We start from the raw sequence: 13758 nt of genomic DNA on the forward strand, positions 1-13758 counted from the left end.
TAGGGTAATTAGTGTCACATCTTCATGCGATAAAACTTTAGAAAGATTTAAAAAAAAAAGTGAGATGCCAGAATTAACAGATTATTTACCAGAGGTCGAGAATTATTATCTTTTGTTGGAGCCAATGCAAGATCTTCTAAGCTTTCCTTGTTTCTAGTACAATCAAACGCAGAATTTAAATCATGATTTGTTAATATATAACAAATTAGATAATAGTTAAGCTCAGTTTACAGCTATAGATTTTATACCTCAGTGTATGTTTTATTTTGATATTACAATTGATTATTATTGCATCCATTTCATTGTTTTGAAAAATTCATAATACATGAAACGTTAATTCAATAGAAATTGATGCTCAAACGCCCATGGCTTAGAAAATCTTGTAAAGCCGTTTGATACATTCAAATAGAAGGCATCAAAAGCGTCATATTCTAGGAGCCCCTTCGAAGCAGGATGATTAATTAATCGATTTTTAAAGCAAATAAGAAATTACTCGGAGGCTTGATGTTAACGACCGCCGGACTGTGGGCGGGATACATTTGTCTTTTCAAAATTCTAGCCGCAAAACGCGATGACTAATATGTCGACAAGAGAATGGCCTTTTCGTCTTTTAGGACCTCAGATCTTCCTCCCTCCTCAATCGCTCTCTCTCACCTCTAAAAATTTCTCAAAACCAGAGAAGGATATCATTTGGTATCTTCCGTTAACGGTTACTCCGGAGGAATGCAATTCCATATTGATTTCGCCCCCACCGCCTCCATGTGCAGTCCTTGCGCGAGCTCCTTTGCTGTCTGAACTTCCGTAGTTTTTTTTCCTCCGAAAACGAGACGCATTTACGGAGATTTTCTTCTCAATCTTTCTATTAGTCATGAAAAGGCACGAAGCCCTGGAGACCCATAACCCATTTGATTCTCTCTCGGAGGAGCTCGTCTTCACCATTCTCGACCACCTTTCTTCGAATTCACTCGACAAGAAGTCGTTTTCTTTAGTCTGCAAATCTTTCCACGCAATCGAAGCCAAACATCGCCGAGCCATCAGGCCTCTTCGCTCCGAACTTCTTCCTTCGATCTTGAACCGATACCCGTTTGTGTCCCATGCTGATCTCTCTCTGTGCCCTCGAGTGTCTGATAGTTCCCTCAACTTCATAGCTAACGCTTACAGTGCTACGCTACGACGGATCGATCTCTCGCGGTCCAGGTTCTTCTCTGCTAATGGGTTGTTGAGTTTGGCTACCAATTGCAAGAATTTGGTAGAGCTAGACTTGTCCAATGCGACGGAGCTGAAAGACGCAGCTGCGTCTGCAGTGGCTCAGGCGATGAATTTGGAGAAGCTGTGGTTGGCGAGATGTAAGCTGATAACGGACATGGGAATTGGGTGCATAGCAGTTGGGTGTAGGAAATTGAAATTGATTTGCTTGAAGTGGTGTTTGGGTGTGGGTGATTTAGGGGTGGACTTGATCGCAGTCAAGTGCCAGGAACTCCGTAGTTTGGATCTCTCTTATTTGCCTGTAAGCTTTCTTCTTCCACTCCAGTTTCCCTTTGACTATATGCATTAGCAACATGTTCATATGTTTTTATCTTAAATAAATGAAGAGATAGCTTTTCAGGGGAGAGTGTTTTGGAATATTTAGCTGGGTTGTATTAAATGGCCTTGGTGTTACGCATGTTGGTATCACTAATGGAGCTAATGATTGTTGATCGGAGGAGTTGGTAATGTGATACCGAGTGCCCGAGTTCAGAAGCATGAGTACATTTTTTCTTTGTAAAGAACCCCATAGAACAAGTAATATGCATGATCTTGGTTGAGTTTTCAAACGTCATTAATAACCAGTTCAATACCTTACCTAAATAATCAACTGTTCTCTTGTAATTAACTGGACCGAGTTTTTGATTGTATTATTTATTTCTAAGTAGTGACCTGGTTGGGATAAATAATAATACTTATTATTGTTTTTGTTGTGCAGATCACAGGTAAATGTCTGTCATCAATTGTTAAATTGCAATATCTTGAAGATTTGGTCCTTGAAGGATGCTTTGGCGTTGATGATGACAGCCTTGATGTCTTCAAACAAGGGTGCACAACATTAAAGGTATATGTGGATGGTTGGCTGGTCAATTTCAGTTAATCATTTATCTAATAATGACAAAAATAGCGGAAATGCGATGCCATTTCCTGTTTTAATTTAGACAAGAATTTAACAATTTCAGCTTTACTTTATCAGTGAAATTCCCAAATTTTGGAGATTTGGTTGGGTGTGAAAAGGGGAAGAAATGATTGTCTATATATTTCATTCTATATATGAAGGAAGCTTAATTTGATTCACATTAATGGTGAACCTTCAATACTGTTATTGGAAGCATCCGATATGATTGCATCAATATGTGTTTCAATATTTTTCACAACTCTCTTCGGTTATCTGATGCATTCACTAATGCTGCTATCCACAGAAACTTGACGTCTCAGGTTGTCAAAACATAAGCCACATAGGTCTCTCTGCCCTAACAAGCTGTTCTGGATGTATTGAGCAGCTTACTTTATCAGATGGTTCTTCTGTAGGTCTTCTCCTCCATTTCTATAGCTAAATACTCAAAGATTTCATCTGTAGCTAATTATTTAGAGTTAATGATTTAGGTGACACTTGCTCTTGCTGATGCCTTGAATAAACTTCCCATGCTGCAATCAATCATATTAGATGGCTGCCTGGTTACTCCTGCTGGATTAAAGGCCATTGGAAGTTCATGCATGTCATTAAAAGAGCTGAGTTTGAGAAAATGTTTGGGAGTGACTGACGAAGCTCTCTCATTTCTTGTGTCCAAACACAAGGATTTGAGGAAGCTTGACATTACATGTTGCCGCAAGATAACGCATCTTTCGATTGCTAGCATTGTGAACTCATGCAAAAATCTCACTTCACTCAGGATGGAATCATGTACCCTAGTTCCAAGAAAAGCATTCGTTGTGATTGGACAGCAATGCGATTCTCTTGAGGAGCTAGACCTTACGGATAATGAAATTGATGATGAAGGTCTTCTTCTTGCCTAACTTGATTGGGATTTCGAACTACTGTATCAGCGGCCTTACTTCTCCTTCTGCAGGTCTCAGGTCCATTTCTCGGTGTTCCAGACTCTCCAGTCTAAAATTAGGAATCTGCCTGAACATAACTGACAAGGGACTTGCCTATGTTGGTAAGTCCTGCTCAAAGTTAAAGGAGCTAGATCTCTACAGGTTTGTGGTTCAATTATGTAAGCTTTTGCTATTTCCTTAGCCGCATCATATGATTAAAAGTCTATTCGCATTTTGGTGTATTTAGTGATTGATTTGGAGAAATTACAGCCTAAACATTGGGGCAGATTTGCTGGGTAATGTTAGCAGGCTCAGCATGCTTTAAGATTGAGGCTTGTAACGAAGGCTTATATTTGGCTCATCAACAGAGTGCAATCAATGCCCGACAAAATGCATTTTAGAAAAACTATGTAACTTATCATGTAATATCCCTGAAGTTAAGCAATATTCTTTTGTATAAAATAGTATGGAGACAGATTTGCTTAAGGTTTTTAAGTTTGAGCGTTGAAATTAATAATGGGAATTAGATTTGCATTAGCAGATATGAGAAAATGGCTGTAAGAAAATTTTGGTTTGGCTTGTCGATTAAATAAGTCTACGGCAAGTTTTAAGCTTAGGTTATTTAGTACTTGCCCAAGCTATGTTAGAGTATCTTTGTTCTGTTCCTTCCTTAAAAGTATGCGCTACTTTGAAAAAAAAAAAAAAAAAAACTATGGTAGGATTTCATTTCTGTTTTCAACAATATTGTATATAATTCTTAGTCAGTACTCATTAATGATTATATTTTGCTTGTTCAGGTCCACGGGAATAACAGATTTAGGCATTTCAGCAATTGCTTGTGGTTGCCCTAGGCTTGAGACGATTAATGTTGCTTATTGTACTGACATCACTGATGGTTCCTTAATCTCCCTGTCAAAATGCTTAGAGTTGAAAACACTGGAAATCCGTGGATGCCTTCTTGTCACATCTAAGGGTTTAACAGCTATTGCACCAAATTGCAAGCAACTAAGTCGTCTGGACATAAAGAAGTGCTACAAGATTGATGATAGCGGGATGATTCCACTTGCTTGTTGGTCCCAAAATCTAAAACAGGTTTTCTTTCTTATTCTCAGGATTTCTGTTAACATAGAAGATGCAAGAAAATTTCTTCCAAGACTCTAAGGATATGTCTTTTGCTTTGCAGATAAATTTGTCATACAGTTCAGTCACAGATGTAGGGCTATTGTCACTTGCTAGCATCAGTTGTCTACACACTTTTAGTCTTCTGACCTTGCAGGGAGTGACTCCAAGAGGACTTGCTGCTGCTTTGTTGGCATTTGGAGGGCTAAGAAAAGTGAAGCTCCACGTTTCCTTGAGATCAACACTCCCTGATCCTCTTATCAAACACGTTGAAGCTCGTGGCTGTTTGTTTGAGTGGAGGAATAAAGTGTTTCAGGTATATGAATTTCCTGGTTCCTCTCTCAAGATGTTGTGAAACTTAAAATCAGTACTGTTGAACTTGTCAGTACCTTGGCTTTTATTTTGGTTAAACAAATGTGATTTTAAAATCAGTAACTAACGAGATGCTGGGTTGATGACAATAGACTTGCATACATGATTATCATACATGTTTAATTGTTTAGCCGAAGTACCAAACTCAAGGAGTGGGGGTTGAGGTTCAATTAAATTAATATCAATATCAATTCAATATACATGCATAAAAGTTAGTGGCAACCACACTGTTCATAAGAAGTCATGAACAGTGCAGGTTTCAACCTGCTCAGTCTTGGTGCAACACACGAGCCAAAATCCAGTTAGGTTAAACAATATGAAAGGGGTTAGCTTAGTTGATAACATGAGAGTGTATCTCTATTATTCTTGGGGAAGCACCTGGAAAGAACCTTGGATAGTACAAAAGTAATGGAGAGGAAGTGCATCCTTAGTGTCACCTAGGAAGGCAGTTAGACTTGGAGTCTTGGACAAAGATGTGCACTCCAAACTTCGATACGGAAGAACCTTTATAAATAGGTTTCATAATGTTATTTAGTTATTAGGAATTTTGATTTTGTTCTGATGATTTTTGTCGTGCCATTCGCAGGCTGAGATGGATCCCAAGTGTTGGAAATTACAGTTGGAGGATCTGATGGAAGTCGTTTAAGTTGAGAAGAAGGCTACAAAAATAATTTGTTTATTCTGATTTTTTTCTATCATCTCTACCATCTCTCTGCAAAATGGATTATCTACAGTTGGTGCTCAGAGGAATAGAATTGATCCTCACTCTTCGAGTTAACAAAACTGTGTACATGACTCTCGGATCTCCTGCTGCTCTAGAAGCAGCCACGTAGAGCCTGTGGTGGCCTCCAAACAGTGAATGTTTTGTTTTGTACAACTTTTTTTTATCTATCATTTTTTTAAAAAAAGGGTTAAACCTGCTTTCCTTAGCGGCGTCTCACAATTTGAGGATCTTTTCTGGCCTTTAAATTTTAATTAATACATGTATATATACAGAGGGAGAGTGTGGATGTGCTCTGTCTTGTGCGCGCGCGCGCGGATAACAACGGTTGTCTGATGTCCTCTACTGCTGATAACAACGGTTGTCTGATGTCCTCTATTAAGAACCACAACCCGGTAGAGACTTTGGTGGCCTTGAATTAAGAAGGAAGATGTTTAACGATCATGTATCTTTGCCACTTCCATACCATATATTAATTGGTTAATGGGTAATTTTGTCTTGATTTTTTTTTTTTTTTAATCAAGTATAATGGGGATTGGCAGATATGCGTCTCACATTGGAACTTGCCAGAGAAGGAAATCAACGTGCAGATGCTCTTGCAAGTCTTAGTTTAGAATTGTAGGCTGGTGTTCATGTCTGGCCTGAAGATGAACTGTTGGAAGCTGTTGTTTTTTAGCGGATAGATGCAGTTTTGGGGTGGCTGGGGGGGGTTCATTTTTGTTTTAGTAGAACTAGGGTGGTTATTTTGGTATTTTTCCCCCCTCTAGTTCAGATGTTTATTTGTTGGGCTTAAATAATGAGGACCGAAAACTGCATCACATTTGATGAATCATGAATGCTTAAAACTGCAGGGGGCTTAACGCAATGAAAATGCATAGGTCCTCACGGGAGTCGAGTTGAGGTCGATGGATTCGAAGTCCAGAGTGCTAACTACGACACCACGGGACAATATTGCAACGGATGATGTATACTTCTTATTTTTATCTAGTGTTTCACATATTCTAGTTTCCTTGCGCTTCATATTCATCTTCATCTCCTGTACCCTGTGCGTCTTCATCCTTGGTCATGTTTTCGGCAAACTCCCATTAGAGGTGGGTTTCATTGTTAACGTACGGTCTCACTATATCGTGGGATTAATTATGCAAACCGCTGAGAATACGTAGCTAGAGGAGTCTTTGGGGTTCTCACTCTTCCTTCTCGCGTTTTTTTATCCATTTCTATTTGGAGAATGATTTCCTCTCGGAGAAAAATTTACACAAAACAACTGTAAGTTTTTGAAATGACAAATAATTATTAATGTTAAAAAATGGAAGACAACGAGAATGTGTTTGTTAGGACACACACATATTGGGAGCAATATCTTCATACATTATATATAGAAATTGAGGTGACGAGTATAATTAACTTAATGGGTAAAACAATATATACAAATGACCTGAATGCAACTCTTTGGTATTTTGAATAATACACCTTTCCATTAACTAAGAAAAGGTTTGTACACAACCATTTATAGAATACACAACCTGAACAAAAAGGCCAAAATGCTTATATAGAGTAAACGACAATATAAAATCAAAACGACAAAAAACAAAAATACATCAAATATGGCAAAATTCCAAAATTTAACTCCCTAATTTAATTAAACTATTCGGGGATAATTAAGTAAATTTAAGTAAAATTGGGTGAGAAGATGGTTAGAGAAGGCTAATAAACCTATTGGATTGTGGTTGCAATTATAGGATTGAGTCTAGAGCGAAGTTAAACTTTGAAAGAAAAAAAAAAATCAAAATATCCATTGTTGTGCCATGTGCCGCGGCACATATGGCCTACACCATGACACATCACTCGAAAGAAGGGAGGTCTCTTTCTATGCCATCCGTTGCAATGTGTATTATGTGTGTCACAGCGCGTGGCTCGTGTTCTAAATAAGACAAAGTGTGAGATAATTCAAAAAATAGAAGAGGAAAAGGGAGAAAATGAAGAGCTCGATTCTTGATCTACTTGGTCTTGAGGATTCAAGGCATTGAAAATATTTTAAAGCTTGTAAACATTAAAAGTAAGTTATATAACCTCCTCTCTTCCTTCCTTCTTCTCTTTTGAGACTTTTTGAGTTAGGGTTTGTAGTAGAAAGTTGATTTTCAAACTTATAGGGCTATGGGCTCGAACTAATTAACTTAAATGAAATTAATAAAAGTTGTTTAAATTATTTAAATATAAGGTTTATGAATTTCACATTTTAGGTTGTTGGGTGGCATTAATGTCCAAAAACGGACATTAAATGAAGTGATTGGAGATGGTTGGAAGCCATTCATGATAGTTAAAAAATTTAATGAAACTCATTTGAGTTAAAGAGAGTTAATAAACTCATAGGTATGTTTAAATGCAAGAAATTGAGACTTTGAGGTATTTTTAAGTGTTGGGTTAGGGAGTTAAAATTTTTATTATAGTTGTTATATTAATTGTGTTAAGTATGATTAATTATAGATTAATCATTCTACACACCTTTTGGCCTTATGAGGCCTTGAAAGCATTTGTGTTAAGCTTTTATGTTTAAATGCAAGAGATTAAGACTTTGGGGTATTTTTAAGTGTTGGGTTGGGGAGTTAAAATTTTCTTATAGTGGTTATATTAATGGTGTTAAGTATGATTAATTGTAGATTAATCATTTTGAACACCTTTTGGACTTGTGATGCCTTAGAAGCATTTGAGTTTAAAGGGTAAACTTTTAATCTCTCAAAAATTTAAGATGTTTTCAAAGGTTTAAAAATTAAAATATCATTTTGTAAAACTAACAAACTTGATAATACTTTTAGGATTAGTTCCTTCATTATCTTAATTTTAGAGTTAAGTGGAGATTAACTTCGCTTATGTTTATAGCCAGTTCCAAGTTTGGGTAAAGGCGGAGGGCTGTGTTAAGCCATCAACACCTAATGTAAAATTTTATTGAATCTATTATGAACATAGACAATAGATGTTATAATACTAATGCTAGGTCGTTGCTTGTAAGTAATACGCTGCATGATTCGAGTACAGTGATAAGTGAGTTAGAGCTGCTGCATTGGTGCCCGGATGTAGTATTAAATGAGTAAGGACTACCATGTCATTCTAGACGTGTGTGGCTAAAGAAGCTAGTTTATAAGAGCAAGATTAGATTTGGTATTTGAAATGTTGAAATATTAAATTGTAAATCTATAGAGATTGTAGGGGTTATGATTTAAAGAAAAATCAATATCCTATGCCTGTAAGAAACAAAATGGCATGGAGAAGAAGCTAAGAATATTTAAGGTTTCAAGCTTTGGTATACAGAAAAAGTAAGCACTCACAACAGAGTAGGTATCATTATTGATAAGGAGTGAAAGAAGAACGTTGTAGAAGTTAGTAGAATTGGAAACAAAATTATTTTCTTAAAAATGATAGTTGGGCGTGAGACTGTTAATATTGTTAGCGCTTATACACCTTAAGTCGGGATAAAAGCCAGTCTTAAGGAATTATTTTAGAAGGACTTAGAGGGGTTGATTCAACACATACCACAGAGTAAAAAGATTTTTATTGGAGGAGACTTTAATGGGCATGTCGAGAGGGAGGCTATTCAGTATGCGAGGGTGCATGGCGGTTCTGGTTTTGGAGAGCTAAACAATGAAGGACAAACTCTTTTTGATTTCTCGTTGGTGTATGATTTTAAAATTGCCAACACTTATTTCAAGAAGAGAAATAAGCATCTCATCACTTACAAAAATGGAGCCTCAAGGTCACAGATTGATTTTCTTTTGGTTAGGAATACGGATAGAAGACTCTGTAAAAATTGCAAGGTGATTCCCGAGGATGCTGTAATGACACAACATAGGGTCCTTATCCTTGATGTGTGTATTGTGAGTAAAATTAAAAAACATTGACAATAATAGCACCAAGAATTAGGTGGTGGTAATTAAAATGTGAGAAGCAAGATATTTTCAAGAAAAATTTTTTGGACAAAGGAATTTGAGAATTTTAGGGAAATGCTAACATCTTATGGGATGATATGGCTAAAAAGATAAGGGAGGTTGCAAAATAGTTTTGGGAGAATTAAAAGGTTTTGGTTCGAGAGATAAGGAGTCTTGGTGGTGAAATAATAGTGTACAGGACAAAATCAAACATAAGAAGAATTGTTTTAAAGCCATACATTTGTGTAACAATGAGAAAAATTAGGAAAGGTATCGTATGGCTAAGAAAGAAACTAAGAAAGCTGTGAGTGAAACTCGTTCTAAAGCTTTTAAAGAATTTTATAAGAGCCTTGAGATAAAGGAAGGAGAACGAAAAATTTATAAGATTGCTAAGAGTAGGAAAAGAAAATTAAGAGATTTAGAATAGGTAAGGTATATAAAGGATGAAGAGAGAAGAATTTTAGTTATAGATGATGAAATTAAAAATTGATGAAAGACTTACTTTTTGAAACTTTTCAATGATGAAAAGAATTTGTCTAATAACTCGAATGATTTAGTAACTCATGAAGGAGAACAAAATTTGTCATTCTATCGAATAATACGTGATAAGACTGTAAAGGAAGCTCTTATGAAATTGACAAATGGTAAAGCCAACAGACCTAATTATATATCTATTAAAGTGTGAAAATGTTTTGGTGAAGAAGAGGTTGGATGGTTAACTAAGTTATTTAATGTGATTTTATAATCCAAGAAAATGCTTGACGATTGGAGGAGAACTACATTAATTTCTATTTATAAAAATAAAGGGGATATTCAAAATTGTACTAACTATAAAGGGATTAAACTCATGAGCCATACAATAAAATTGTGGGAGAAAGTAATTGAGCATAGGTTGAGATTGGAGACAAGTATTTCTGAGAATTAGTTTGGTTTTATGCCAGGTAGATTGACTATAGAAGCAATTTATTTACTAAGAGAATTAATGAAAAAGTATCTTTGTAAAGATAAAGATTTACACATGGTTTTTATTAATTTGAAAAAAGCTTATGACCGTGTACCAAGAGAAGTACTTTGAAAAGCCTTGAAAAAGAAGGAAGTACGGATTGCTTATATTAAAGTTATATAAGATATATATGAGGGGGTAAAAACTAGCATAAGAATGTCTAGTGGTTAAATAAAGGACTTTTCTATAAAGATTGAACTAAATTAAGGATTATCTTTGAGTCCTTATCTGTTTAACTTAGTTTTAAATGTTTTGACAGAACATATTCAAGAAAAAATTCTCAAATGTATGCTTTTCGTGGATGATATAGTTTTTATAACAAAGACAAAAGAAGAGATTAATTGTAAACTTGAGTTATGGACAAGAACATTGGAGTTGAAAAGTTTCCATCTGAGTAGGAATAAGACGGAATATTTATATTGTAAATTTGGTAAGAAATTAGTTGATAGTAATTTGAAAGTAAAATTAGGAAATCAAATTATACCTCAAGTAGAAAAGTTTAGATATTTGAGAGCCATTATTCAAAATAATGGCGAAATCAATGAGGATATTTCACATAGAATTCAAGCAGGGTGGTTTAATTGAAAAAAAGCTAAAGGAGTTATTTGTGATTGTAAGGTGCCTAATAAACTTAAAAGAAAGTTTTATCATATTGTTATCAGACCGTCTATGTTATATAGTAATGAATGTTGGACTTTAATAGGATAGCAAAAGCATAAAGTTGGAATAACAGATATGAGAATATTACGATGGATGTGTGAATATACACGTAAAGATAAAATTTGAAATGAGCACGTATGCGAAAAAGTGAGAGTAGCACCTATTGAGGAAAAAATAGTAGAAAATCATTCAAGATGATTTGGGCATGTATAAAAAAGACCGCGAGAGACGCCAATGAGAAGAGTGAAACATATAACTTTAAGCTCTGTTAGGAGGGGTAAATAAAGGCCTAAGAAAATACTATTGAAAGTTGTTAAACACGATCTCTTAATTAATAATATTTTTAAAAGCTTGGTAAACGATAGAGCACAATGACGTTTTACAATTCATATAGTCGATGCCACCTAGTGGGATAAAGGCTTATTGTTGTTGTTGTAGAGTTAAGTGGAGATTAATAAAGAAGACCTTACCTGGCTTCCTCTGGCATGGGTTTCGGTGGTACCTTCCTTTAATCTATTAATCAAAGATAATAAAAGGGAGAAATCACTGTTTGTACCATATAGAACCAGATGCTTGTAACAGGGGATAAAAATTGTTGCTTCTAGTAGTATTGTCTTCTTTATGCTTTTATTATATACAAACATGGCTTTCATCGTAAGTGGAGACATTTCTTCTTCAACCTTCGCTGCTCTTTTGCTCTATCTTTTCTTCTTGCACTTTATGAACCAAATTGAAGAAGAAAATGGATTTTACCATTCACCAGCATTTTGCAATTCTGAACCTTTTTCCTTCAAGATTTTGCCCTAAGCTTTCCTTTTATTTATTTATTTATTTTTTTCTGTAGATGGTTCAAAGCTCTATTTTCTCCCCCCAACCTCCAATTTTCTGAATCAACATGCCACCTCATCACTATTTTAACATCTCAGCATCCTAATTAACACGGTTAGTGTATGTCAATTGTCAGCAAATGTGACCGTTAATGCTGCTTCAACATTGGAGAGACTAATTTTGCTGATAGAAAACAATAATTAGGCTTTTGTAACAATGAAATAAAAGTAGAGGGATCAATTTTAAAACGCATGTAAATTAAAATGCAGGAATTAAATATTATGTTTTCTCCTAACTTGACCTTTTAATTGATGGGTCCAGGAATTTGTCTTCTTTGAACCATATCTTGAATATCAATCTTGGTCCTTGATACAGGTAATTTCATGCAAGTATCACAGGCAACATTTCTTCTGGCCCACTTCACGACCTGATGCTCTGATGTCATGTTGAAATCAATGGATCTACAGATCCATACAAAGGACCTAATGCGACTATTTGGTATTTTGAATGATACACTTTTGTATTAACTGACAAAATGTTTGTACTGTATTTATAGAATACACAATCTGAACGAAAAGACTGAAATAGTTATCCAGAGTAAACGACAAAACAAGACCAAAAAGACAAGTAAGAAAGATACATCACATATTCTCAATAATATGAAACAAGATCATTGAGTGAAAGGGAAATTAAAGCTTACTATCATAATATGTATCAGTGTGGGAGATGATCAGGTGTAATTAGGTATGTGAGTGGACATATAGTTTGAAGACAGAAAGGAGAGCTGAAAGTGCTAAGCAAACGAAGGCCATAATTGACATGCTAATGGCTGCAGCTGAAGAGTCGAAAAACATATTGACATTATCATCGTATCCTCCATACTTCCTCAATCCCTTTGTCCGTGGCATCCCTGAAGATGCTGCTGATAACAGTAGATATGCCATTATCTGAAATCACCAATCATTTTGATCACATTACATATTCAGAGACTTTATCAACCCAAACTTCTTTTATTTGTAGCAGGTCGATTGAGGAAGAAGGAATGCCAAACCTCATCTCCAAGAAAGTCAATCAACGACATCGTCTTTGGCTGAAGAAGGTCTTTCCCGTTACAAAGTTCCTGAACTTGACGATACACTTGACCAATTGTGTACACTGTGGATATAATCGTCACAGCAAGCATGTACCTATTATCACAAATTTCCACATTCATCAAGCTCAACAAACCCTTGGCTTGAATCTTAATCAAGAACCCGGTACGTAGAAAGTCACAGAAATCTACCTGTATTCTTCGAATTCATTGAAACCAGACCCATCGCCTTCACTATTGCTGGCCGCCATGACGATTATCAACATGAGACCAATACAGGAGAACAGCAGAGCCATTGCCCTCAAACCCAATAAGCTTCTCTTCAACAAATCCTCCCCGTTTTCTCGCCGCAGTATGTCATAAACTCCAACCCCTCCAGCCGCTGTCACGGCCTCATTTGCTGCGGCCTGCTGAGACTCAAGTTGGGTCTTTGCTTCTGAAGACTCGCCGACGACGCTCGACATATCTCTGTCTGGTTTTCTTGGATGCTCACTCTCTTCGAACGAACTCGTAGTATTCGAGTTCCGCTAGAGCTCAAGGAAAAGGAAAATGGATAAGAAGAGGAGTTCTGGCGTAGGAAAAAGAAAATGGTGGTGCAAGTTTGGGTGCTTCTCTGTTTCTTTGCGACGATATTTAAGGTGACCGAGTGTGGGCAAATCGTTGGCGGGGACCTGGCTTCGGTACTTATGGTCTGTGATGAGATCTAAACCATACCGATCGAACAATTTAAATTTAAATTTGAATAGTTTAAATTTAAAATATTATTATATATTTTTACATTATATTTATTAAAATAAAATTAAAAAATGATTTTAATAAATTTTTTATTTTTAATCTGATTTAAATTTAATTTAAAAAATTCAATTTAATATTAAAATTTTTATAATTACTATATATTGATTATTCAGATATATCATGCACAAATTACAATTCATATTTAATTAGATGTTAATCTGGACTATGTAGAATACATTGAGATAAT

The 13758-nt window shown here is 35.7% G+C and overlaps 2 protein-coding genes across 2 annotated transcripts; one reads left to right on the top strand and one right to left on the bottom strand.

The window, feature by feature from the left end:
• The first annotated feature begins 638 nt into the window (after positions 1-638).
• On the top strand, positions 639-5719 carry LOC129299678 (F-box/LRR-repeat protein 3-like). Its single transcript, XM_054938144.1, has 8 exons — positions 639-1507; positions 1964-2089; positions 2448-2552; positions 2632-3025; positions 3096-3225; positions 3861-4155; positions 4247-4498; positions 5141-5719. Exons 1-8 carry the CDS (start codon positions 869-871, stop codon positions 5198-5200), a joined length of 2001 nt encoding a protein of 666 aa, XP_054794119.1. The 5' UTR covers positions 639-868; the 3' UTR covers positions 5201-5719.
• A 6694-nt stretch (positions 5720-12413) lies between these two features.
• On the bottom strand, positions 12414-13357 carry LOC129299677 (CASP-like protein 4B1). The gene is made up of 3 exons (XM_054938143.1): positions 12969-13357; positions 12738-12873; positions 12414-12633 (listed from the first exon to the last, which is right to left on the bottom strand). Exons 1-3 carry the CDS (start codon positions 13238-13240, stop codon positions 12427-12429), a joined length of 615 nt encoding a protein of 204 aa, XP_054794118.1. The 5' UTR covers positions 13241-13357; the 3' UTR covers positions 12414-12426.
• Between the last annotated feature and the right edge of the window lie 401 nt (positions 13358-13758).

The sequence above is a fragment of the Prosopis cineraria genome, unplaced genomic scaffold, assembly GCF_029017545.1.
Source record: "Prosopis cineraria cultivar Desert tree isolate PC_DT_omini unplaced genomic scaffold, ASM2901754v1 PC1256, whole genome shotgun sequence".
Lineage (NCBI taxonomy): Eukaryota > Viridiplantae > Streptophyta > Magnoliopsida > Fabales > Fabaceae > Prosopis > Prosopis cineraria.

What these genes read in the sequence shown, in the direction of transcription:
- LOC129299678 (XM_054938144.1), top strand. Translation starts at nt 869, where the DNA reads ATGAAAAGGCACGAAGCCCTGGAGACCCATAACCCATTTGATTCTCTC. An exon ending in TGGATCTCTCTTATTTGCCT is followed by an intron (nt 1,508 to 1,963) that starts GTAAGCTTTCTT and finishes TTTGTTGTGCAG; the next exon opens with ATCACAGGTAAATGTCTGTC. An exon ending in TAATGAAATTGATGATGAAG is followed by an intron (nt 3,026 to 3,095) that starts GTCTTCTTCTTG and finishes CTCCTTCTGCAG; the next exon opens with GTCTCAGGTCCATTTCTCGG.
- LOC129299677 (XM_054938143.1), bottom strand. Translation starts at nt 13,240, where the DNA reads ATGTCGAGCGTCGTCGGCGAGTCTTCAGAAGCAAAGACCCAACTTGAG. An exon ending in AATGAATTCGAAGAATACAG is followed by an intron (nt 12,874 to 12,968) that starts GTAGATTTCTGT and finishes TTGTGATAATAG; the next exon opens with GTACATGCTTGCTGTGACGA. An exon ending in TTGACTTTCTTGGAGATGAG is followed by an intron (nt 12,634 to 12,737) that starts GTTTGGCATTCC and finishes TGGTGATTTCAG; the next exon opens with ATAATGGCATATCTACTGTT.